This window comes from Chanodichthys erythropterus, chromosome 13 (genome assembly GCF_024489055.1).
Source record: "Chanodichthys erythropterus isolate Z2021 chromosome 13, ASM2448905v1, whole genome shotgun sequence".
NCBI lineage: Eukaryota > Metazoa > Chordata > Actinopteri > Cypriniformes > Xenocyprididae > Chanodichthys > Chanodichthys erythropterus.
In genome coordinates, this window is record NC_090233.1 from 37,407,244 (window position 1) to 37,432,269 (window position 25,026).

Consider the following 25,026-nt stretch of genomic DNA (forward strand, 5'->3'; position numbering starts at 1 on the left):
GTCATTTAGTGGCTAAACATTATAATTATTCAAATCTATTATTTTTAATCATTCGTAATTAAAATAAAAATAGAAGAAATGCCTCTATTATCACTATTAAATTATGAATTAAGGATCACGGTGTCCAGCAATCATAAAGGGCTATTATTGGTCTACACTGAGCGGCGCTGCAAAAAGAAACATTTACCACGTGACATGCCGCTAGCGCAGTACGCGAGCAGAGATCTGTAAAATATAAGTTACATCTGAAAAAAAGACACTTAATAGCCATTGCATTGAAATGCAAGAAACAGTTGAAATAGAAAAAAAATGTTATGTTAATCAATCGTGCTTGTCCATGTAGAGACAAACATCCGGGCCACTAAAGCCTCGCCTATTTTCATATTCAAAGTCATGCTAGTTGTCATTCTACCCGCACGATGTATTTCTAAGCCAAAACTGACTCCGACCCTTAAAGAGACCGACGCTATTCCTATGAAAGAATTTGTGTTATGATTTTAAAGCTTTGATCAGTTTAAATCATAGGGCATAATACCATATAGACATTTACATGTTTATAGTATAGTAAACAAACCTGTCCATTTAGCCACTGATTATGTGCTTATGTTAATTGAACAAGTGACACGTTGTTAATCAAATATTACAACGATTGTTATTATTATTATTATTATTATTATTATTATCATTATTATTATCTTTTTTTTTTTTTTTTTTTTTTTGCATGGAACGCACAGAACATCACAACCACAGAAATATAAAGGAAACAAAGCACAAAAATAAATAAATAAATAAAAACAATAGAAATCAAATAAGAAAAATAATAGAGTAAAATAAATAAAAAATAAAATTATTATTATTATCTGCCTAGAGGCATGTTGGCGTTTTTGACGTCACAACCCCGATGACGTTTCCGTATCCTTGTGAAGATGGCGGAAGTAGAGGAGTCTAGAAAGCCTTTGGTAAGAGACAAAACGTGCTTTAAACCGCTTAAACATCTTTAAGACACATTGTAAAGCTTTTTTTGCTTTTGTCTGTATAGGTACCGATCCCGAGTACTGCTTGGGAATGTTATTTAAACGTGTCAGTAAAGCTTTGCTTGGGTAATACGTGTAAACCAGACGATCGTTTCTTAGCACAACATATCATTTACTGCATTAACGATTTCTTTAAACATCACCCACATTACCACGCTGACAGATTTACTGTTTTTTACGGAAAACAAGATTACGCCTCTTATCGTGCAGTGTTACCAAACTATGTAAACAGTGACAGTGAAACGTCATCTGCTATCTGAAACTCTTGGTCACCATCTGTCTGACTGCCTCTCTCATGTTTTAAATGTTTATTTATTCACTGTATTAGTGGACAGATTCTTTAGCTTGTTAGATACATTTTCCTGTGATCATATGGTTCTTGAAATGTGGTTTCAGTGCATTAGAATGGGTTTTACCGTGTTAAAACTTTGCAATTCTTCTTGAGCCTGAAGTCAAGAAAACATCCCTGTCACCTGTGTCCGTTTTCAGGACAAGAGGTTTTAAATAGTGTACAAATTCTCATCAGTATATAACTTTGCCTGACTGTTGTTTCTTCTTGATTAATTAACTTAATGCTTCTTTTGCTAACACACCTTTGAGCTGAGACTATTCTACAGTAACTGTCACTTGCTTTGAAGACAACAGAAACACAAATCACAAATTGAAAGGGTTAGTTCAACCCAAAAATGAAATTTCTGTCATTAATTACTCACCCTCGTGTTGTTCCAAAGACGTAAGACCTTCGTTCGTCTTTGGAACACAAATTAAGATATTTTTGATGAAATCCAAGACGAGGGTTTCTGAACCACAAATAGGCAGCAACTTCATTGCACCTTTTGAGGTCCAGAAAGGTAGTAAAGACATTGTTAAAATAGTTCACGTGACTACAGTGGTTTAACCTTAATGTTATGAAGAGACGAGAATATTTTTTTGTGCGCAAAAACAAAACAAAAATAACGACTTTATTCAACAATTTCTTCTCTTCCATGCCAGTCTCCTACACTGTTTACATTGTATAGACAGTGCAGCGCTACCAGGTTTTTACGTCAGAACGGCGACTTAGTATTGGCCAGCTCCTGCATCAGTATCACACGCATCGTGCTGCTCACATGAACAGCATCGGCCAATAATGAGCCGGCGGTCTGATGTAAACACGGAAGTGCTGCACTGTGTTTACTACGTGATCAGCGTAGGAGACTGGTAGGGAAGAGAAAAAAATTGTTGAATAAAGTCGCTATTTTTGTTTTGTTTTTGCACACAAGACATATTCTCGTCGCTTCATAACGTTGAGGTTGAACCACTGTAGTTGCGTTGTCCGTTTTAATTATGTCTTTACTACTTGATCTTAAAAGGTGCAATGACGTTGCTGCCTATGTGTGGTTCAGAATCCTTCGGATTTCAAAAATATCTTAATTTGTGTTATGAAGATGAACGAAGGTCTTACTGGTTTGGAACGGCATGAGGGTGAGAAATGAATGACAGAAATTAAATTTTTGGGTGAACTAACCCTTTAACACAGTAATCATGAGTTGATTAAATAAATTAATTTCAAGTGTTTTCTGTTAATTATAATTGTTGTTTTTTTATTTACCTCTATTAGTCAGTCAACGCAGAGACAATTTTAAATCCTGCATGGACCACCAGTGAACACACTGTCATAGATAAATATGAACTTATATTTATGGGTATATATACCATTGAATGATTTAAACAGTCATTCTTCCTGTCTCAGTTTGCAGGTTTGTCTGACATCTCAATTTCAGAGGACATCCCAGTGGAGGGAGATATATCTGTGCCTGTGAGCTCACAGAATGCTGACAATGATCTCTCGACACTGGATGAGCCTGTCAAAGACACCATTGTAAGTGAAACCTTTCGTTACAGTGTAGTGATATATTGGCATATATGGATGGACAATGCACATTTTCTGTTTTCAAATATTTTGTGTGGATAATTGTAATGAGGAAAAGAATTCTGAATGCACTAGTGTTGTTTAATAAAACTAAACGTATTAAAAATCATTTGTCTGTAATTAAAATAAAGCTGAAATAAATTAAAGTATAAATATTAGATGAAAAACTTGAAAACTAAAATAATAATTAATCAAAGTTGTATATAAATATATAAATAAAAAAATTCGCACAACAAAATTACTTAAAAATTTAAATGAACGGGGGAAAAAAACACTAATATTAATTAAATAATACTGAAATAACGCTGTAGTGCACATTCAAGAGTAGTTCTGTTTAAGTTTAAGTAGTGTTTCTTATTCTCTCTTTGCTTTGTTTGTGGATCTCAGCTGAGAGATCTAAGAGCCGTTGGACAGAAGTTTGTCCATGTGATGTACCCCAAGAAAAGTTCTGCGCTACTCAGAGACTGTGAGTCCATCATTCACAGTTCATCAATTGCTGATGACACAATCACAGATTACATAAAGAATGTGGCCTATTCATGATCACTCATTATTATAAATGTTAAATGTTTTTCAGCTGTCTAACTTAATAAAGAGTTTATGCATTCTGTACTTGTTAGGGGACTTATGGGGACCTCTCCTCCTCTGTGTCACTCTGGCCTTGTGAGTAGTAATGTTGACCAGTCCTAGTCAGAAATATTGTCACTATGATTCCAGCAAATATATTGCATTTACAATTTTTTTTTCTATCTCAGAATGCTGCAGGGTGGATCTGCTGACAGTGAGGAGGATGGCAGACCACAGTTTGCAGAAGTCTTTGTCATCATCTGGTTTGGTTCTGTAATCATCACCCTCAACTCCAAACTCCTGGGAGGAACTATGTGAGTAAACAGTCAGATTTTCATTGATATTTCAATGTTTCCCATAGGTTTTTTGTGAGACTGTGGTGGATGGACCTTGTTTCCTGTAGCGGGTCCGGGGGAAAGTGTTGTACTATGTAATTTCGTTAAATTCATCAGTCTGGTGTACTTTGAGAGTTCAAAATTAAGAGCTCCAACCCATGTTCAGTGTGCAAATTGAACAAAGGAAAATTCAGTGAATTGACTTCTACTTGAACTTTAAAAGAAACTCAGAAAAAACAAGGGCATGGAGTCATTGTACACTTCGCTTTGAAACAAGCAGCGCAATACATGTTTAATTAAATCACAGTCTTTTACAATTTGGTAAGGGCACAGAGTCATATTGTGCTTTCGATATTAGTTTGTTTGACAGATACTTTGCCAAAGCAATGGCACAAAACAACGTTAGAAACCTTTTATGTTATTATGAAAAGGCACAGATTAGACTGGTGGGTAATAGTTTAGGTAATTAATTTTCTTGGTAGAAACTTTCTTACATGCACAAAAAAGAGCACCTCAGATCATCAGAGTGGAGGACGTGTAAATTTACATCAGTTTTCCTATTGTCAATTTATTTTAAATTGATATGAATATTAAAGAGTAGTGTCTTAAAGGGATAGTTCACCCAAAAATGAAAATTTGATGTTTATCAGCTTACCCCCAGTGCATCCAAGATGTAGGTGACATTTTTTCTTCAGTCGATCACAAATGATGATTTTTAACTGCAACCGCTGCCCTCTGTCATTCAAATCATTGCAGTAGATGGGAACTTCATCTATTAGAGTGAATAAACCTTGCTTAGACAAATCCAAATGAAACCCTGCGGCTCGTGACGACACATTAATGTCCTAAGACACGAAACGATCGGTTTGTGTGAGAAACCGAACAGTATTTATATCATTTTTTACCTCTAATACACCACTATGTCCAACTCCGTTCAGCTTCCTGCTAGTAAGGTCAAAAAACGCGTTCTGAAGACGGAAGTGATGTCTCGCCCATATACGTCAATGAGCGCGAGACATCACTTCCGTTGTCAGAGCACGATCTGACCTCACTAACCGGAAGCTGAACGGAGTTGGACATAGTGGTGTATTAGAGGTAAAAAATTATATAAATACTGTTTGGTTTCTCACACAAACCGATCATTTCGTGTCTTAGGACATCAATGTGTCGTCACGAGCCGCAGGGTTTCATTTGGATTTGTCTAAGCAAGGTTTATTCACTCTAATAGATGAAGTTCCCATCTACTGCAATGATTTGAATGACAGAGGGCAGCGGTTGCAGTTAAAAATCATCATTTGTGATCGACTGAAGAAAAATAGTCACCCACATCTTGGATGCACTGGGGGTAAGCTGATAAATATCAAATTTTCATTTTTGGGTGAACTATCCCTTTAAGCCAAATCAAATTGTTGCCTGTGCTTCGGCATCTATACCTACGAGAGGGAAGTTGTATTATCATTGGGGTAGAAAAGAGAGCTAGTCAACCAGATCCAAGAGAGCTGATTGTTTAATGCCACCGACCAATGAGGAAACAGAGTGGGGGTGATAGCAATTGTTCTGTTTAGCCCTCAGAGACCCAAGCATTGATATTCATGTGTTTTTTTGTTTTGTTTTTTTCCCCATTCTTAAAAATAGCTTTAGGAAGTCATTTCATTTAGACAAAGTTTGCACTGGGGTACAGGTTGTAAAACATTGCAAAATTGCAATGCTGGGCATTTAGGTTTGCAAAATATCACCACTATTTTCTGATGGAGTAAGTGAGAGGTTTGACTTTGACTTATGATCCCTAATGCCCAGCGTTTGGATTTATGTACGTTATGTACGTTTGGATTTACAAATTTCTGTACGTTCAAAATTTCAGGGCATGTTTTCAATATGAAAATTAAATAGAAAAAAAGATATCAAATGCTGACTTTTTTCGTTGTCAGTTAATATTTTTTTTCCCACTAATATTGTTTTAACCGTGTTAAATTTCAGAATGTCAGCTACTGTTATGTGTAGCCTTTACATTAAGCTCTCTCTCTTTTTTTTTTAACCCCTCCAACTAAAATCAAGTTCTGTCCTACAGCTTTTTTTTTGTTGTAAATCATGTTTCATTCAGAAATGTCACATTAAGCAAATAGATGGTAACCCTTGTGCTGCGAAACTTGTGCAGGAGTTTCTAAAAATATATGAATTTGGTGAAACCCCTCTAAACCTGGTTGGACATTGCAACATGAGTTTTCTGAATTTGCTAACTGCTCATCAGCTTCAACCATCAACCATTTACAGTGCATAATAATGAATTAATGTTTGAGCACATTACTGAAACATTGTCATTCCTTCTCTTCATTTCTCTGTCTTACTCTTACTCACAGATCATTTTTCCAGAGTCTGTGTGTGTTGGGGTACTGTATTCTTCCTCTGACTGTGGCCATGATAGTTTGCCGTATCGTTCTTCTGGGGGGCACGGGCGGCGTAAGTTTTGCTGTCCGTCTTGTAGTTGTCACCGCATCCTTTGGCTGGTCAACATTTGGTAAGAACCAATCAAAATCATTTATCTGTTTTCAGCAAGATTGTTCTACTTTAATTGTTCAGATATCTGTTTATAGCAGTAATGTTTAGAATCCATGTGTTTTGTCTGATTAGCAAGCAAGCTCTTCAGGCAGTGCATGCAGCCACCACCAGGTGGCAGTGTAGACCAATATAATGTTTTGAGTTTTTTTTTTTTAATTTTATTTATTTATTTATTTATTTAGTGTTTTTAAATAAAATAACAATATTCCTGACAAAACGACTTTTAATAATTATTTTACTATTATTTATAAACTATTGTAGTGTTATTTTTTTATTTTGTGTAATTTTTAAGGTTTTAAATATAAGATTTATATTTTGTTTTATTGTAAGCTTTACGTAGTGACAATATTTTTTACTATTATGGCTAAGTTTTAGTTAACAATAAAAAAAAAAACACTAAAAAAAAAAGTTAAACTGAAAAAAATTAAACCTGCAAAGCAGAATAAAAAATGTGCGGTGCAGAGTAAAAATTAAAATTGCACAGAGAAATTATGAATGAATGAATGAATTGCAAATGTACCAGTAATAATGTGAAGACACAGAAGTCAGAGCACTTAACTCATTGTCTCTTTCTTGTACACACAGTCTTTAGGGGATTTCGGTGAGATCTGAACTCATATCTCTCTATATGTGTTTCTTTCACAGCCTCCACAGCATTTCTCGCAGACAGCCAACCGGCCAATAGGAAAGCCCTGGTTGTCTATCCAGTGTTCCTGTTCTACTTTGTGATTGGCTGGATGATCTTGACATTTTCAACTTCTCAATAGCATACATATATACCCTACGGCAACTGCAAAATCAACCCTTCCCTTTTATTAAGACAACTAGAAGACCATCTGGGAGCTGGCCAGTAATTGGCCTAGCCTAAAAAGAGGCGAAGCACATTGATGGACATTCATAAAGGGACAAACAGAGGACAATAAGGGGATTATTGCATAGATATCACTCCTCCCCATTGCTCATTCATTTCTGTAAGAGGAGAGGAAAGAAGTGGAGGACACTAATTCTTCAGCGCTACTAATTTAACAACAGCCTACATGTCTTCATTATGTGAATGTTTTGTTGTGTGAGGAACATCAGTGCCTCTCTGAGCAGTTCCAGATGTACTCACACCCCTAACATGGAGGCGTACTATGTTCTGTGTGTCTCGGGTATGACTTTATGTGTGGATGTGCTTACTCAAGCATAATATGTGACTATGTGAGCGTGCATGTATTTGTTTGTGTGTCTGATTGAACAGTGCCACTGTTGGCTCTGCTGGGAGAATTATTCAGCTATCATCAGGCTGCACATTCACGTCAGTCCCCTCACATCGCTGCACACAAAAGTTTATTTTCTTTGGTGTTTTCATTTTTTTCTGAATGATGATTGCGCTTCATTAGATTTATTTTTTGTCGGTGGAAGTTAATACATTCCAAAATTAAATAAAATGGACTTTATAAGTGCTGCATAGACTGTGTGTTCTGTCTTTTTCTGTATATGGAAAATGAAAAATGTATCTTGAGGTTAAACTGGAAGTGCTGTTTCTGTCTATATAACTGTGGTCCTAAACGTTTTCGCGCACATCTTCCTATCTGTCTGACAAAGACTTTCTTCCATTCACAATCTCTCCTCATATACAGACACACATCAGCGACCTGTCTTTCTGTTTCCCTTACATAGAGAAACACATTCTTCGCTCCTCTCTCTCTGCCTTTGCCTCTCTGTGTGACAGTAATTCTAATTAGACTTTCCATCTTGTATGCCTAAAAAAAGACTTTAATTTTCACTTCTAATGCATTGCAGCACCTGAACCATAAGGTGCAACTGAGGTGTGTGAGTGTGAGAAAACTGTCTAGTGTTTCTACTGACCTTTATATGCATGTATCTAACGGTTTTGTGGTTGCTCAGCTAACCTTGTTGGTCTTAAAGGAATGGTTCACCCAAAAATAATCATTGACCACTTCTGTGGAACATAAAAGAAGATATTTTGAGAAATGTCAATGTTTTTATTTTTCCATACAATGGAAGTCATGTCATCAGAACAGTTTGGTTACCAACATTCTTAAAAATATTTTCTTCTGTGTTCCACACAGTAAAAGAAAATTCACACAAGTTTGGGAAGACATTTTTATTTTTGAGTAAACTACCCCTTTGTGGCAACATCAGCTCAGTTTATAAATATCAAGCGATGTGTGTGGATTTTATAATCTAGGACAGGCTCATTTGCTGAGAGTGTTGCTGAAGTTTCTCAGTTTGTTTTTGGTCAAGTGTGTCAATATAGAGAACCAAAGGAAGATGGAGTGGAAAGAGCATGTGAAAACGGGTGGAAAATGACAGCAAGTTAGCAAGTTTTTAGTTATACTATCTGTTAATATGTGGTCTTATATTTTATATTGTCATGATAATGAATTCTGAATAGTTAATATGTTAATGTGGTTTGTCAGCTGCTGCAGTGAAGTCTGATTGGTTGTTTGAAGTATTACTGAGGTCTCCAGCTCCTGTAGAGTGCAGACTGGAGACAGACACGAGCTGCAGCTCAACAAATCTGTGTCTGCTTACATGTTTTTTTTTTTGTTTGTTGTTGTTTTTTTTATATCTTATTGAATTCTTGTTTTTCCATCCAGACTCAAATGCAAAGCACTTGTGCACTCTAAATCAACAAGCAAGTCTTTCAAAATAAATAAATGCAGCCTTGGTTCGCAATGAGCATATACAATGGGTACGGAAAGTATTCAGAACCCCTTAAATTTTTCACTCTTTGTTATATTGCAGCCATTTGCTAAAATCATTTTTTTTTTCTTTTTTTTCCCCTCATTAATGTACACACAGCACCCCAATTGGGTTTAAGTCAGGGCTCTGGCTGGGCCATTCAAGAACAGTCACAGAGGTGTTGTGAAGCCACTCCGTTATTTTTTAGCTGTGTACTGAGGCTCATTGTCTTGTTGGAAGGTAAACCTTTGGCCCAGTCTGAGGTCCTGAGCACTCTGGAGAAGGTTTTCATCCAGGATATCCCTGTACTTGGCTGCATTCATCTTTCCCTCGATTGCAACCAGTTGTCCTGTCCCTGCAGCTGAAAAACACCCCCACAGCATGATGCTGCCACCACCATGCTTCACTGTTGGGACTGTATTGGACAGGTGATGACCAGTGCCTGGTTTTCTCCACACATACCGCTAAGAATTAAGGCCAAAAAGTTCTATCTTGGTCTCATCAGATCAGAGAATCTTATTTCTCACCATCTTGGCAAACTCCATGCGGGCTTTCATGTGTCTTGCACTGAGGAGATGCTTCGGTCAGGCCACTCTGCCATAAAGCCCCAACTGGTGGAGGGCTGCTGTGATGGTTGACTTTCTACAACTTTCTTCCATCTCCCAACTGCATCTCTGGAGCTCAGCCACAGTGATCTTTGGGTTCTTCTTTACCTCTCTCACCAAGGCTCTTCTCCCCCAATAGCTCAGTTTGGCCAGACGTCCAGCTCTAGGAAGGGTTCTGGTCGTCCCAAATATCTTCCATTTAAGGATTATGGAGGCCACTGTGCTCTTAGGAACCTTAAGTGCAGCAGAATTTTTTTTGTAACCTTGCCAGATCTGTGCCTTGCCACAATTCTGTCTCTGAGCTCTTCAGGCAGTTCCTTTGACCTCATGATTCTCATTTGCTCTGACATGCACTGTGAGCTGTAAGGTCTTATATAGACAGGTGTGTGGCTTTCCTAATCAAGTCCAATCAGTATAGTCAAACATAGCTGGACTCAAATGAAGGTGCAGAACCATCTCAAGGATGATCAGAAGAAATGGACAGCACCTGAGTTAAATATATGAGTGTCACAGCAAAGGGTCTGAATACTTAGGACCATGTGATATTTCAGTTTTTCTTTTTTAATAAATCTGCAAAAATGTCAACAATTCTGTGTTTTTCTGTCAATATGGGGTGCAACATTAATGAGGGAAAAATGAACTTAAATGATTTTAGCAAATGGCTGCAATATAACAAAGAGTGAAAACTTTAAGGGGGTCTGAATATTTTCTGTACCCACTGTATATACAGTAGTGGACAGAAATTATATCCAAAGGGTATGTTTGTTTTTATTACCCTAGAAGTTTGAATCTCTCTCTCTTTATTATGACCTTTAGTCATAGGGCTAGAGCCATGATACTCTTCCACTGTTTTCAACATGAAATGGGTTTATGTGAACGTCTCTGCATTTTCCAAACACTTCTATTTGGAAAAAGAAACTGTAGGCCTATGAGTCAGAACTAATGATTAGATCTAACTCCTGTTTTGTTTTTGTTTGTTTTGTTTTTTTTTGGTTTTTTTTAGCTGGTATAATACAAATCTTTTGGAAGTTTCTGTATTCAGGTCCTCTATAAGGAGAAAGTTCTACTTGAACTCAAAAACATCTAAGAAGAGAAGTCAAGTATCTTATTAATTAACTCCCTATAATTTAAAACAAAGCTATTTTTGTAACAATGTTCATCAAAGCTAAAGAAGGCAGAAGAATCAGGTTCCAATAAAACACAAAAAGGTTTAATTATACTTTAAAAACAAGGCAAACAGGTAGTGCAAAGACATCTAAAGAAAACAGTGACTGGACCAAAAACAGACAGAAACTGAAGAGCTAACTACTAATTAATAAGACACACCTGATCGAAGGACTCTAATTAAATCTGTAACCTATAGGAGACAAACGTGGAAATGAGGAAGACCGAACTAATGAACGGACTGAGAAGTAAACTAGAAACAATTCAACGAAAACAAAAACAATACCCTGACAATTTTATGCACCACTTTTGATGCATTTATAGGTAAGTTTTTATATTGTTAATGGACACAGGAATTAATTTAAATAGGGTAAAATATTTTTTTTTATTGTGAAGTGAAATGTTAAAGTGAGACCCTTGGGGTAAGATGTTTTAATTAGAAATATTTTCCTAAATAAATCAATATAACAAATAATTTGAGCAAGAATAGGAAACAAGCCATTTCTCAGCTGTGAGAAGAGTTCAGCCTCACACATATTCAAAAGCATCACTCAGGATCACATCCCTCACATCACATCATAATTAAATAGAACGTTGTGTGTGCTGATTAAATTTTAACAGTGTCAAAATATGTGCTCAGTTTTCTCATTTTTCTCATTGCTGAAACATGCTTTTGTTCAATATTCCCTGCTTTAGATCAGAATTCTCTACAGTACAGTGCCTGTGCTCGATAGGATCATGGTCTTCAGGAACCTTTTTCCACTGGCCTTGAAGTCCTTCAAACCCCTTCAGCTCCAGTCCACCTCATAGTCCAGTCAGTCCAGAACCAGATCACCACAGAGTGGACGTGACAACTGAGGATTGGTTTGAGGTATTGAGTCTAATAAGCTTCAAATTACTCTGAATATAGATTCATATTTGGAAGATTTTTTTTACACCTTTTCTGTGAATTTTGTTTTATGTTCTTTGTGATATGAGAAGATATTTGAGGTCAAATCTCTTCTATGCGTAATGTATGTAGGCACGCCGATTGCTGTTTTTGTTTTGTTTTTTGTGTATCATCACCCTGTTAGTGAGGGAAATGATAGTCAGGAGAGACAGAGGTGGAAGAGTAGTTTTGAAGAGCTGCTCACTCTTCACTGGAGCTGCAGTTCAGGTCAGGGTCAGAAATTGGAGGATAAGACCACTTCAGCCATTAATGAGACTTAAACTTAAGTTTTATGTAATTGAATTACATACAAATTTTCCATCCATTTGGATTACATAGTTTTTACATAAACAAATAAACTTAATGTGATCCATATTTGTAAGTCATGTAAATGACTTACAAATATGAATCACATTAAGTTTATTAGTTTGTTTATGTAAAAACTATGTAATCCAAATGGATGGAAAATTTGTATGTAACTCAATTACATAAAACTTAAAGGTTCCCTAGATTCAAAAATCGAATTTACCTCGGCATAGTTAAATAAGGTTTCAGTACATGGAAATGACATACAGTGAGTCTCAAACTCCATTAAGTCACTCCGGAAGTGATTTAAACTGCAATTCATCGACTGGGTCCAAAAGAGAGCAGAATCTCATTGTGTCCCATGTTAAATTGACCAAGTTTACAGCAGAAAAAAACATGTTTACAAGTTGGTTCAAATTGTGGTTTTGGTCTATACTGCTACTTTTGCCCTTCATGACAACTCTGAGGGGGGTGAATTTTTTTTCTAACTCATTCTTTTAAATTATATTAAGCCTTAAAGTTCTGCATAATTAAGGGCGTGGTCACTTGAGTGACAGGTAGATGCCGCTGCTGTCTGTGAGCCGTCACTTTACCTCAGTTAATTCCAGCCGCTGAATTTGGCATCTCAGCCGTATTTGTGCTCGATTATTTTATACAATTATAAAATATGGCTTGCTGCATAATATTCGACACTGATGTGTGTCTGTGTAGATGTGCATGAATGCGGAAGAAACAGAACACACGTTGTTGGATCGTGGCATTGGCTGAAAGTTTTGGTTGTGAGATTTACTACAATGACAATACCAGGAGGATAGCCTATACAACTCTGACTATAACTAAAAAACTAAAACTGCTGCACTATTTGAAAAAATATAGCCTACTTTGGACACTGGCACATTTGTGTGTTAGATACGATCGTATACAGTTTTACAACATTGTACAATGCTGCTCAGATTGCATCCTTTCTTGAAGAACGATGACAGAGAGCAGATCATTCAGAAGAAATGTTATGCAAACAATGGATAATATATCAATATTTCATGGACAAAAAGTACTGTTTTTTGTTTTGCAATGGACATATTATGAAGTTTAAAGGTATGAAGTCCCATTTTGATTTTCCATGTTGTTATTTGTACACCCAACACAAATTAATGGTGTTGGAGGATCTATATCTTAAAAAAACACTGTAGATTGACAGTAAACCTTTAGAACTTTCTGATGATAAAACTTATCTTCATTAATAATTTAGATAGTTTCTAGATAGATAGCTCCTTTGCCGGCTAACATGGTCACGTCGAGCTAGGCGGGCGTGGTTTCAGCAACCAGTCACATCAGCTCAAACCACGTCCCGCCTCTTTGCCCATTTTCAGTTATCCGGGAGTGACATGCGGTGACGTGCAGCTAAGATGGCCGCGGCCTCATTTACACGCCAAAACTGCTGTTCAGAAATCTATGTGTGACGTCACGGACACTACGTACATATTTTTTTACAGTCTATGAAATAAACACTGTACTTACGCGATTAGACATGCTGCATGACGAACACATTGTAAAGATCCATTTTGAGGGTTATATTAGCTGTTTGAACTTTTTTATGTTGTAAAAAGGCGCTTAAGGCAAGCGGGAGCTCTTGGGGCGTGGAGCACTAGATTTAAAGGGCCACACACTCTGAATCGGCTCATTTCTAATTATGCCCCAAAATATGCAGTTTAAAAAATGAATTAAAAAAAATCTTTGGTGTATTTTGAGCTGAAACTTCAGACACATTTAGGGGACCCCTTAGACTTATATTTCATCTTTTTAAAAAAAGTTCTAGGGCACCTTTAAGTTTAACCTGAAATATAACTGTTCTTCCACTGTTTTCAAATTAAACTGTGTAAACACACTGACAGCACCTTCTTTCTTCATGATCTTCATGATCTTTCTTCTGGCCTAGTCATCCCACACCCGTTCCATTAGAGGTCGGCCTGTTGATACTTGCTAACAGTGGCCCAAAAGTTCCCGAGATCATTGAGTTGCTGGACTGGCAGGACCAACCTGACCAATACATCATGGTCTTGGAGCGTCCCTCGCACTGCCAAGATCTGTGGGATTCTTTGGAGAGTCGCGGCGGCACCCTCAATGAGGACTTAGCACGGTTAATGACACAGGCAACAATGGCCACTCACATGTGCTGTTGCCGTGGAGTTTTCCATTGTGACTTTAAGTTGGAGAACCTGCTGATCAACACAGAAACATTTGAGGTCAAACTGATTGACTTCGGATGTGGGGATCTCCTGCAAGAATCTGCCTATGATGTCTTCTGAGGTATGTATGCATCAAACCTGTAGTTTTAGACCTCTAGTTTTAGAAGTTCTAGTGACATATCTCACTTTTGAAGTAGTATTTTCTTTTTTTTTTAAAGAAAACATGCTGTGGGATTTCAAACTTTCCCATCAAACATAATCTACTTTCTTCAGGCACTCGAAAATACAGTCCACCGGAGTACTTCATAGATGGCAAGTACCACGGTAAACCAGCTGTGTGGTCTCTGGGAGTGCTCTTATTCTTGCTGGTGTGTGGATGCTTTCCAGAACCTAGAGACATGCAGATGATTGATGACGGCATCTGGTTTGGGCCTGGCTTGTCAAACGGTATGATGGCATTCATCACAGAAAAGAAGAATCATACAAAACAAAGAAACAAGGAAAAAGTAACACCCGAGCCAAGTGGCTTTATAAAAGATGGATAATGTGGATGAATCAGAAATTTTTTCCAGATTTTCTAAATACTGCAGGTGTAAAGTAATAATCTGACTTTCTTCCATTGTTCTGCACAGAATGCTGCCACCTGATTCGATCCCTCCTGCAGCAAAACCCAAGCTGGCGTATTGATTTGAAGAAAATCATTTTCCATGAATGGTTTATAGTATTGAGCCTAAGATCAGCTACAAATTTTGAGAATATATTCCTTTTTCATTTGATTATTATTTTTTTTTTATTTCCCTATTTTTCCCCCCTAACAATTTATATTCTTTAAGAATGTTGGCCATGTATTTTTGTGCATTTGGTGTTTTTTTTTTTTTTTTTTAAGATGTCTTCTAATTCTTCTAATCGTAATGCATGTTGACATCAACATATCATCTGGTGGCCTGACAAGTCGCATCCCTCCCGCTATGCCTTGGTTGGTGACTCTTGGCTTGTGGCAATAATATAAGCATCTGGCGATATTACTTGCCTAGGAAAAGAAAAAAATTCCCAGTCACAGCTGACTTAAGACAGAGCTGCATGTCAGTCAAAATTCCTCTCTTGGCCGCTCCAGAAGTTCATGTGAAAGCTGCTCCTTCCATGGCCCCCCTTAAAGGATCCTGGAGGGGATGTCACAGAATTCCCCGTCTTTGGCCGCTTCATTCCTCTGCTTAGCATTTAGCAGGCTGATATGTGTGGTCCCACAATGCTTAAGCAACTTGCATCTGGCTCATTGGTTTGAAGCAGTAATATTTGCATCTAGGAGTATTTGGTGACCTCAAATGTAAATGCAATGTAGATAGTGTAAGTTTCATAGGTCCCACTTTATATTAAGTGGACTTAACTACTATGTAGTTACACAAAAACTAAGTACAATATACTTATTGGGTTCATATTGAATTGTAAAACACTTTTGCTGCTATTGAGGTGGGGTATAGGTAAGGTTAGGGAAAGCTTTGGTGGTATGGGTAGGTTTAAGGGTAGAGGTAAGGTGTAAGGGATGGGTCAAAAGTGTAATTATAAATGTAATTACAGAAATTAATTACAGATGTAATTACATGCAGGTGTTTTTAAAATATTAGTACAATGTAAAAACATGTATGTACACAATAATGCATTGTATCAAATGATTAATTTAAATGTAAGTACACAGTAGTTAAGGCCACTTAATATAAAGTGGGTCCGTTTCATAACTTCATATTTTTGTTAAACCTTTGTACTTTTTAATGAATTGTTCAAACTTGGCTGTTATTGTTCAATAAATAAGATTTTATATAAATAATATTGGCATATCTGGTATTGAGAAACAGTCTGTCTGTTAGTGCTGGGAATTTTTCAGCAACTTAAGTGCGGGTTACATTGACTTCCATTCAACTTTTGACCCTCAACAATATAACAAAAAAAAAAAAAAAAAAAAAGTGTTTTTAACACCTTTTACATGGCAGTTTCTTTTCATGGCCATAGGGTAAAATAAAAAAATTAGTTGCCATAAAAAATCTATTTTAGTTAAAAAATAATTTAATTCCCCCTTGTGTTCTCTGCTATACTTTCCTGAAGATTGAATATTTCCCAACAGTCCTTGATTACCAATCAAGTAGGCATGAAAGTGCAAGGGCAAGGCAAGACGTGTTTAAAGTTGTATTGTGTACACAGAAGCCATTATATGCATTTTGGGATATTGCATAAAAAACGCTAGATGAAAACATCAAGATAGAAAACAAAAAGCTCACAGGAAAAAGCATACATTACAACATAATCAGTTATTAATATTTCGTTGGTTCTCTCATTTTTGCATGTGTTCATAATTTCTTTGTATGACAGCCTGGCTACATATTGCTCAATCTGGCATGTTTCATTGAATTTTCACAAAAAAAAAAGAAAAAAGAAAAAAATAACTTCAAGCATAACATAATATGATAACAAAATCTTTAACACATTTTTAATAATATTTAAATAAAGGGTGAAGATGTCAAGTTTTATAGGCCAGACATCACTTTAAGCCAGTACTGTACAGAGAGAGAGCTTAGCTCTGTTATAAGGTTGGCTCTCTATATGTATCACATATGGGCAGCTCTCTGACACTTTCGACCCCTGGCTGATGCTCCTTTCCAGCCCCCTTTTCTCTCCCACTGTCAACTCTATTCTGTACTATACAAATAATAATGCTAAAAATGCCACAAAAAAAAAAAAAAAGCATTCTGGCAGTGAAAAGTGTGCGAGCATGTGTAGGTACTTGTACAACTATCTTTGTGAAGACCAAGAAAGTAAAGTGAGGACATTTTGGACGGTCCTCACTTTCTGAGACCCCTTTAAAGGCCTGTTTGAGGGTCAAGACTTGGTTTTAGAGATAAGGTTATAATTAGGTAAATGGTAGGTTTAGGGTAAGGGTTCAGGTTAGGCACTTGATGGGGTAAGGAGCTAGAGATTGCATTGTGTCAATGAAAGTCCTCACAAAGATAGATGTATGCGGCGACCAGGGCGGGCGAGAGCCGTGAGGGAACGGCTTGAGGCCGGTGGCGCGAGAGTTAATGTGCCCCACCTGGGAGGCGCACCGCCTTGAGTCTTTCACCGAGGAGCTCCGGGAGCATAAAAGGAGGAGCGACGACAGTGAAGGACGAGAGAGGACCAGGCCTGGATATTATTCTATGTGTTATTATGTTTGTGTAGCCGGCAGACGTCCGCGAGAGTCTGCCGGCATTTCTTTCGTTTTGTGCTTTGTTTATTTTGGTATTAAAGTTTTGTTGAATGTTCGCCAGTTCCCGCCTCCTTCTTCCCGGATATACGAACTGTGTTACAATGTAAAAGAATGTGTGTGTGTGTGTGAGGGAGATAGAGAGAGAGAGAGAGAGAGAGAGAGAGAGAGAGAGAGAGAGAAAGTGAGGCTTATTTTATTACATTAATAATGGCAAAAAGAGAGTTCACTGCTGGGGCAGAGGAGAAAGGTCACTTTTAACTATGAAAGATCCCTCAGAGCAGCTGCTCCAAATCTCCAATATGATCATTACAGTGTTTTCAAATTCCAGACTACCCTCTCTTTCTGTCTGCACTTCTAAAATATCAGCATTTTAGGAGAAGATGGTGGTGCACTGTGGGTCAGCTGAGCTAGAGATGTTTTTCACCTGCTCTCCAAGACAGAAGTAGCACCCCTGGGACTCTCATCATGGTTCTGTCACAGCGGTCAATAAAAATCAATCTTGAGCTTCTTCTCAAAGTCTGCAAACAACATATAGCTATCTTTGAAAATGTTTATAGCCTGTTGACCTATGGGTATCAATACAATATCATTATGATAGTCAGTGCCAAAATTGTGTGACCAAACAATGAATTATAAAAGATTTTGTGATGAATTATTTTAATATCAAAATTTAGTTTTTTCTCCATACGGAGTGCAGACAAAATTAAACTCTGCCCTGGAACATTTTTAACAGAATTATCAAATATTTATAGTCTTTCCTGACACTTGCTGTCAGTGACATGAGGTGTGTCCCAGAGCTCATTACACATTTTCACCATTCTGTCATTAAAGATCATTTGCCGGGATTTTTTGGAGGGAATGTTTCAGTGTACTGGAAGGATTTTGCGATTGAGACATGCTGCCTTCACATCCTATCGGAAATGTACTACTTCCCAATTCTAAAGCTGTGATACGAGCACATAGCATTCTAGTGCTATGTTGCCATAAAGAATAGGATGTAGAACATCAGGTTTATTCTTGCCTATTTATTGGGAAAATATTTAGCGTCCCATTCATTGACAACCATATAAACATTCACTGTGCTATCTAGATAGTCAGCTTGCTGGCGATTCTGTAATTTTGGTCAAATACAGGCTATTTTTGCTGCGTATAAAGCATCAACAATCCTCAAATGATTCTTCAAACATGTAAATATGCATTACTTTAATGACAAGGTGATGAAGTTGTTGTGGAAAAAACTAATAAAGAAACTAACAGCAGCAATCATTCTCCACTCTGCCATGTTTAAAGAATGTGGCAAGCCCAACTCAGGAACTTCGGGTATTGAGAATTAATCCTGAGCTTCCCAGTGGTTAATGCAATTTGAAAAGGGTGTTCATTTTTTTATTTTTAACTAGGAAACACGTTTTTACGATAATTCCGATAGTACATAAAAAGGCAGCATTAATTGATCTGACTCCCTGAACAGTGCCCTGACTACTGAAGAAGCTGACTGAGACACAACCCCCAATATACTTCAAGCGAAATCATGGAATGAACAGGTGTGATGTCAAAATCAGGCCAAAACATTGGTGTTCATTTCCAGAGTTCAGGCCTGATATATTCACAGTAAATTATTATTCATTCTTCACTGAGTGGTAAAAAAAACCTTCAGAATACGTGACCAGTGACACAACATCCCGCTGCTGCCCACACGAGCGGCGTTTAGGTGAATATGTAAATAGTCCTGCAGGGATGATGTCAAAAATAATTCGCCAGTGGTTCCCTCGAGATGTTCCTGTGTTTTTTTTTTTTTTTATGGGGTGTAAAATATAAAAACCCCATTATGAAAACCCATAGCAAAAACCTTGAGGGAACCACTGGATAATTAGTCTTCTGGGTTTTGTTGTCATCCCTGCAGTATATGTGCTGCATGCTTTCCGTTCAATAACAAAATAAACAAAAAAAAATTACATTGTTGAGAAAACAATATTTAAGAACAGGGCCATCCTTAGGGCGGACTGTAAAACTGGCCCCGCGCTTTAGGGGGCCCCGCGGTGACCGAACAGTGTGGGCCCCCGCTTTCTCTAACTCGCACTGAGCCCCGCACCATGACAGCCCTGATTTAGAAAGCGTCTGATCATAGCGATGTGGATGTATGCAATTGAGCACTCCAGTAGTCACGTCACATACAGCGACTCATTTGGGACATGGCTTTTGTGTCTGCTTTATATGGTGCTCATAAACTACACAACATTCAAAGTTGGACTGCTGTTCTTTTCACACTAACTATGTAGATGTCAGTTCCAGTCAAAACACATTTCATACTAGAAAACTTGAATCGCAGACAGATCTATTTAACCTGCTAAATATCCTTTGGGCATCAGCAACATATCGACGCTTCTCTCAAAATGTGTATTTGATCATTCAAACACAGCGATCATCACTCACATGACTGAGCACTGATTTGCCTCCGATTTTACAGGCTTTTCTCTTAGCAGTCTCCATAAACTGTTGTTGAGCGGAAAATCAGGGCTAAAGTCACATTTTGTGTGATGGCATTAGTCTGTCATACCATTTAAAAGCTACACTGTAAAAAAAAATCCCTGTAAAATTTATGGTAAAAAAAACGGCAGAGTTCTGTGGTTGCCAGAACTTTACCGTAAAGAATACTGGTACCAACGTTTTAGGTTTTAAGGGACAGCACTTAGTTTATTGTCTATTTTACAGTTCAAAACCGTATAATTTAAAGTTTCATATTGTAATAATTATGGTTCATAGTTCATAGTTAAATTTACAGAAAAAAAACCTGGCAGCTGTGGTTGCCAGAAATTTACAGTAAAAAAGTACGGTAGCAACATTTTAGGTTTTACAGATTTAACTTAAATTTACAGTAAAAAACTTAACTGATATAATGTTAATTTACCAACCTATTGAAGTACTAATATCTGTTTTGTACCGTAATACACTGACAACCACCAAACACAGTGATGATGAGTCACATGATGAATCAAAGCTCATCACAAGCTGAGAAGGACAATACTAATATACAATACTAAAATAATACTAATATATTAAAAATGCAATAAACATTAAGTGTACAGTTAGCCCTATACAGTTATTCACCGTATATAGTACAGAAACTTTCTGTAAACCAATAAACTGTTTTTCACCATAGCATTTTTACAGTATTTTACCATTAAAATCACAATCATTTTTTACAGTGTAATGCAAGGTAAGGGAACATGACTTAATAAAAATCCATGTTGGAGGAGCTTGTGATAAATTGACTCAGTACTGCACAAGTAGAAAAGAACTGCAGACAGCACAGGAAAGCAAAAGAATTTCTCAGCTTAGAATCTTTCCTCCTTGGAGATAACATCACAGAACATCAGAGAAGGAAGACACTGAGCCCATCTCTAAAGAAGAGGCATTTGTGACCTGAATGTCAAAAGAACATTTGTTGTCTGCATTCCTGTATTTGATGTAGATACTGATGCCTGGAATCCTATCTCTGCTCACTGGTAGTCAGTTCAAATGACATTCTTGAGAGATGAGTGCTGCAGATCGCTCTCAGTGCCTCTATTAGTGATCAGAAGCACATATATCATAAACAGGTCCTGGTAACAGTACCTCTCTAAGATACCTTTGCAACAGCATCTTGTTGCAATAAAAATGTTCTCTGAAAAGATGAAACCTGGAAGAAATTGGCTTAAGAGTTATTTAAACCATTTGATAGCTGAACTGTTACGGTTATCTGCATCATGAGTGTTCAGCTGTTTCATCATAATATAGTACATAATGTTTTTGTTTACCTCAGTTCAGTTCAAATTCCGTATGTTGTTTCATTTGATATTTTGACGGAATGTTTTTCACAGGCAGAGCTATTAAAGCAAACCTCAAGGTATTTCTGATGATTCATCTCTGTCAATTATAGTTTGCATACTTTCATATTAATTTATCCAGTTACTGTCATCCTTTTCTCAGAGTGGAACTGATCAAACTTCTTTTCAGAACCTAATCATTACCAGAAATGTAAAAAAAGAAAAAAAATTTAAAATTAAAAAGAGAGAATCATTATCATTATATTAGATAAGGAAATATTCCATATAATGTGCCTTTGAATTATGTAATGTTTGAATAAAAAACTAATTCAGGAAGTAATTTTGAGAGTTTCAGAAATAATAAAGGACCAAATTTTGTAGTCTGCGCTGGCTGAGAAGAATTTGATTAGTCATTTCTTTCTGATTGAGCTAGAATTAATCAAATGAAGTGAAGTGAGTGAATACTGATTGACAGGTCATTTACAGTGTCTTTTAGTTCTAAAACATAGTTTGACAGAAACATAGATGGTGATGATGATGATGAAAGAATTGTTATGTTGATCATTGTTGTTTTTTGATGGGATATTGCAGGGTGACACTAACAAATTAAAAATCATAGGACTTGGTATAGGACCCTAGGTTTTTAATCAGTCCTGCGTCAAAAAATGAACAAGGCATTTACCATCTGTATTACTGTAATAAGCACTGAAAATAATCAAACTGACTGCACACAGTGATAGAAAATTTTAATATTGAGAAGTCTGGTTTAATCCCCATGAGAAGCCAGGCATGAGTATCTGTATCTGAGGAAAGCACTTTACACCAGGTTGCTGGGAGTTTCTCTATGCAATGAGTGAAATTTTGGAAAAGAATCTATTGGTAATGTCTAAGAGTGAGGTGATAGATAGAGAATAAAGTCCAAATGACTTTAAACGAGCAGAATGTAGATTATGAGACACAGAACTTCTCAATGAGTTAAAATGATTTCAAATGAGTTAGAGGGAAATCTGCTGACGGAGGTGCTCATGGGACTCAGGGACACATTCCTATATTGTATGTGTAGGCCTGTGTAAAGGAGTGTCTGTGTGTGTGTGATCTCTGGCATGCTCGAGTGGGAGATTGAAAACACTGTTCGTTTTTGTTTTCTGTGTTTTTGATTCATAACAAGAGTGGGTGTGAGTTCTCAAGAGAGCTACTGATGACTAAACAGATGTGTATCTGTTTGCCTGCAGGGGTTTAATATAATACTCAGAAACCGAACTGAGGTGTAAAATCTTTCATATTTTAGTGTGTCGTAATTTTTTTTCGTTTGTTTTTTGTTTTGGTTTTGTGTTCATGCCATCTCACACTGGCTTAATTTAATATCATTTAAACTGTAGAAGTTATCATGTACATAAATGCACACATTATACGTTAATTGTGTATTGCGATTCATATGGTGTCCAGTCAGTGATCGTATGGTAATTGTTAAGAGAAGGGATTCCTAAACTTTGGTTTGTGAGTTTATAAAAATTTGAAACTAAACAAAAAAAAAAAAGATAAAATGAATTTAAGATACACTGTAAAATCCAATAAGTAAACCTTACTTAAAAAAAAAAAAACACACACTGTAAAATCCAATAAGTAAACCTTACTTAAAAAAAGAATGCAAACCAATTGCCTTGAAAAAAAACAAGGTGAAATAGGAATAGTATATAGAACTAACAAGTGCCTGTCTAGTATTGTACACTTACAAGAGAGTTCCAGTAACTTAAAAACAAATTTGTATCATATACTTAATCAGAGATGAGTAAGATTAGATGTAGCCTACTTGTCTTAGTATAGAGTACTCAGAATTACTATTTTAAACAACTAAATCATTTCAAGTAAAATACACTTTGTGAGTATTCCTCATTTATGCAAGTTGTGCTAAGTGATGTTTTCTGCATACAACTTGGAATTACCAAGTTAAATGTACTTCAAAGGCAATCCAGTTACTTGTTAAAACCATGCAAACCAATTGCCCATGCAAAAAAATCGGTTTGCCTTTTACTCTCAGAAAACAAAGTACATAATTATACCTTTAGGGGTACAATGGTACAAAGGTACAAATTTGTACCCTTGTGATTTGTACCTTTGGTGACAATTTTGTACCTTTATTTAACAGTACAAAAATTGACCCTTCAAAAAGGCTACAAAATTGGCTTTGACAGCGTACAATCGTTGACTATAATGATATATATATATATATATATATATATATATATATATATATATATATATATATATATATATATATATATATATATATATATATATATTTTTTTTTTTTTTTAAACACATACATTCTGAATTAAAATTTATTAAATCCTTTTCATTTTCACATTTTACAACATTTCATTTTAAACACATTTTTAAACATTCCATATAAGTCTATCTTGCCGGGTGTTAAAAAATGAACTCTGAAGCAGTGTTAAAGTTAATGAGATAATTGATTGATGATTGAATGATGATTGACAATTAGTGGTGACACCTGATGTTAATAAGCAGAATCGCTGAAGAAACAACAAGAGAAAAACAGAGAGACACAACAACTACAACTGACTTCCAGCTATTAAACATTATTACACGTATTATTAACCAGTTTGATTTGATTTCTGTCATACATCAACAAAAATTCTTATTGAGAATTAACAGATGTTGAAATGTTAATGTTTTAATGAAAGTTTAGTTTGAAGTCACCATGATGGTAAAAAGCATTTCCTTTAGTTGGGCTCATGACTCTATTTATTAACATTAATTTATCTCTGGCTGCTCCAACTTTAATGTTATATGATTTCTTTATTGTAAATCTCTGTTACTGCTTGAGATCCAGCAGAGCTTTTATAATCTGAAGGGTTTTTGTTTTTTAAACACACACAGACATCAAGAATCAGCATATGACTCTCAACAATGGTGACAATCAAATAAAGTGCTTCATGTTGCAGTGCATGATGGGAGCCACCAATCAAAACTCATCCATGGCTCCCATCATGCATTGCTGCATGAATAAATTATGCAGCTGAATTGTCCTGTAATTTTCGTAGATTGTTCATGTTTGCTTTTATTTTTCTGTTGTTTTGTTGTGACAGTAGCTTGTTTTGTGATGTTCAGAGTAGATCTGTTCATCAGTATTTTGTATTTATCGTCACTGTTCTTGAGAATCATATGCTGATTCTTGATGTCTGTGTTTAAACACTGAAGCTTCAGTGCATAATGTATTATTCTTAAAAAAAAAGGGAAAAAAGGTCATACTGCTGTTGGATCTCAAGCTGTATAATCATTAATACTAAAGCTACACATCAAACACACATTCAGAGATTTAGACTCTAAATGACATCAGGCTATTATATAATGATTATGCCATCATCAAATTATATTGTGACCAGATCCTATTTTCTCTGAACATAACAAATGTGCTTTACAAACACAAAGTTTGAGCAGCCAGAGAAAAATTATTAATAAAAGGTAAAGAGTCAAGAGCCCAACTAAAGCAAACGCTGACCTCTTTCATGGTGACTTGAAATGAAACATTCCATAAAACATGAAATAACACCTTTTTTCTCTCTGTCCTTCAATGATTCTGCTTATTAACATCAGGTGTCACCACTAATTGTCAATCATCATTCAATCATCAATCAATTATCTCATTAACTTTAACACTGCTTCAGAGTTAATTTTTAACA

The 25,026-nt window shown here is 36.3% G+C and overlaps 1 protein-coding gene and 1 pseudogene across 1 annotated transcript; both read left to right on the forward strand.

The window, feature by feature from the left end:
• Positions 1-911: 911 nt before the first annotated feature.
• On the forward strand, positions 912-8,616 carry yipf6 (Yip1 domain family, member 6). Its single transcript, XM_067407009.1, has 7 exons — positions 912-959; positions 2,767-2,895; positions 3,334-3,412; positions 3,567-3,609; positions 3,702-3,827; positions 6,206-6,363; positions 7,050-8,616. Exons 1-7 carry the CDS (start codon positions 927-929, stop codon positions 7,169-7,171), a joined length of 690 nt encoding a protein of 229 aa, XP_067263110.1. The 5' UTR covers positions 912-926; the 3' UTR covers positions 7,172-8,616.
• A 4,867-nt stretch (positions 8,617-13,483) lies between these two features.
• LOC137034988 (serine/threonine-protein kinase pim-2-like) lies at positions 13,484-15,506 on the forward strand (annotated as a pseudogene).
• Positions 15,507-25,026: the final 9,520 nt, after the last annotated feature.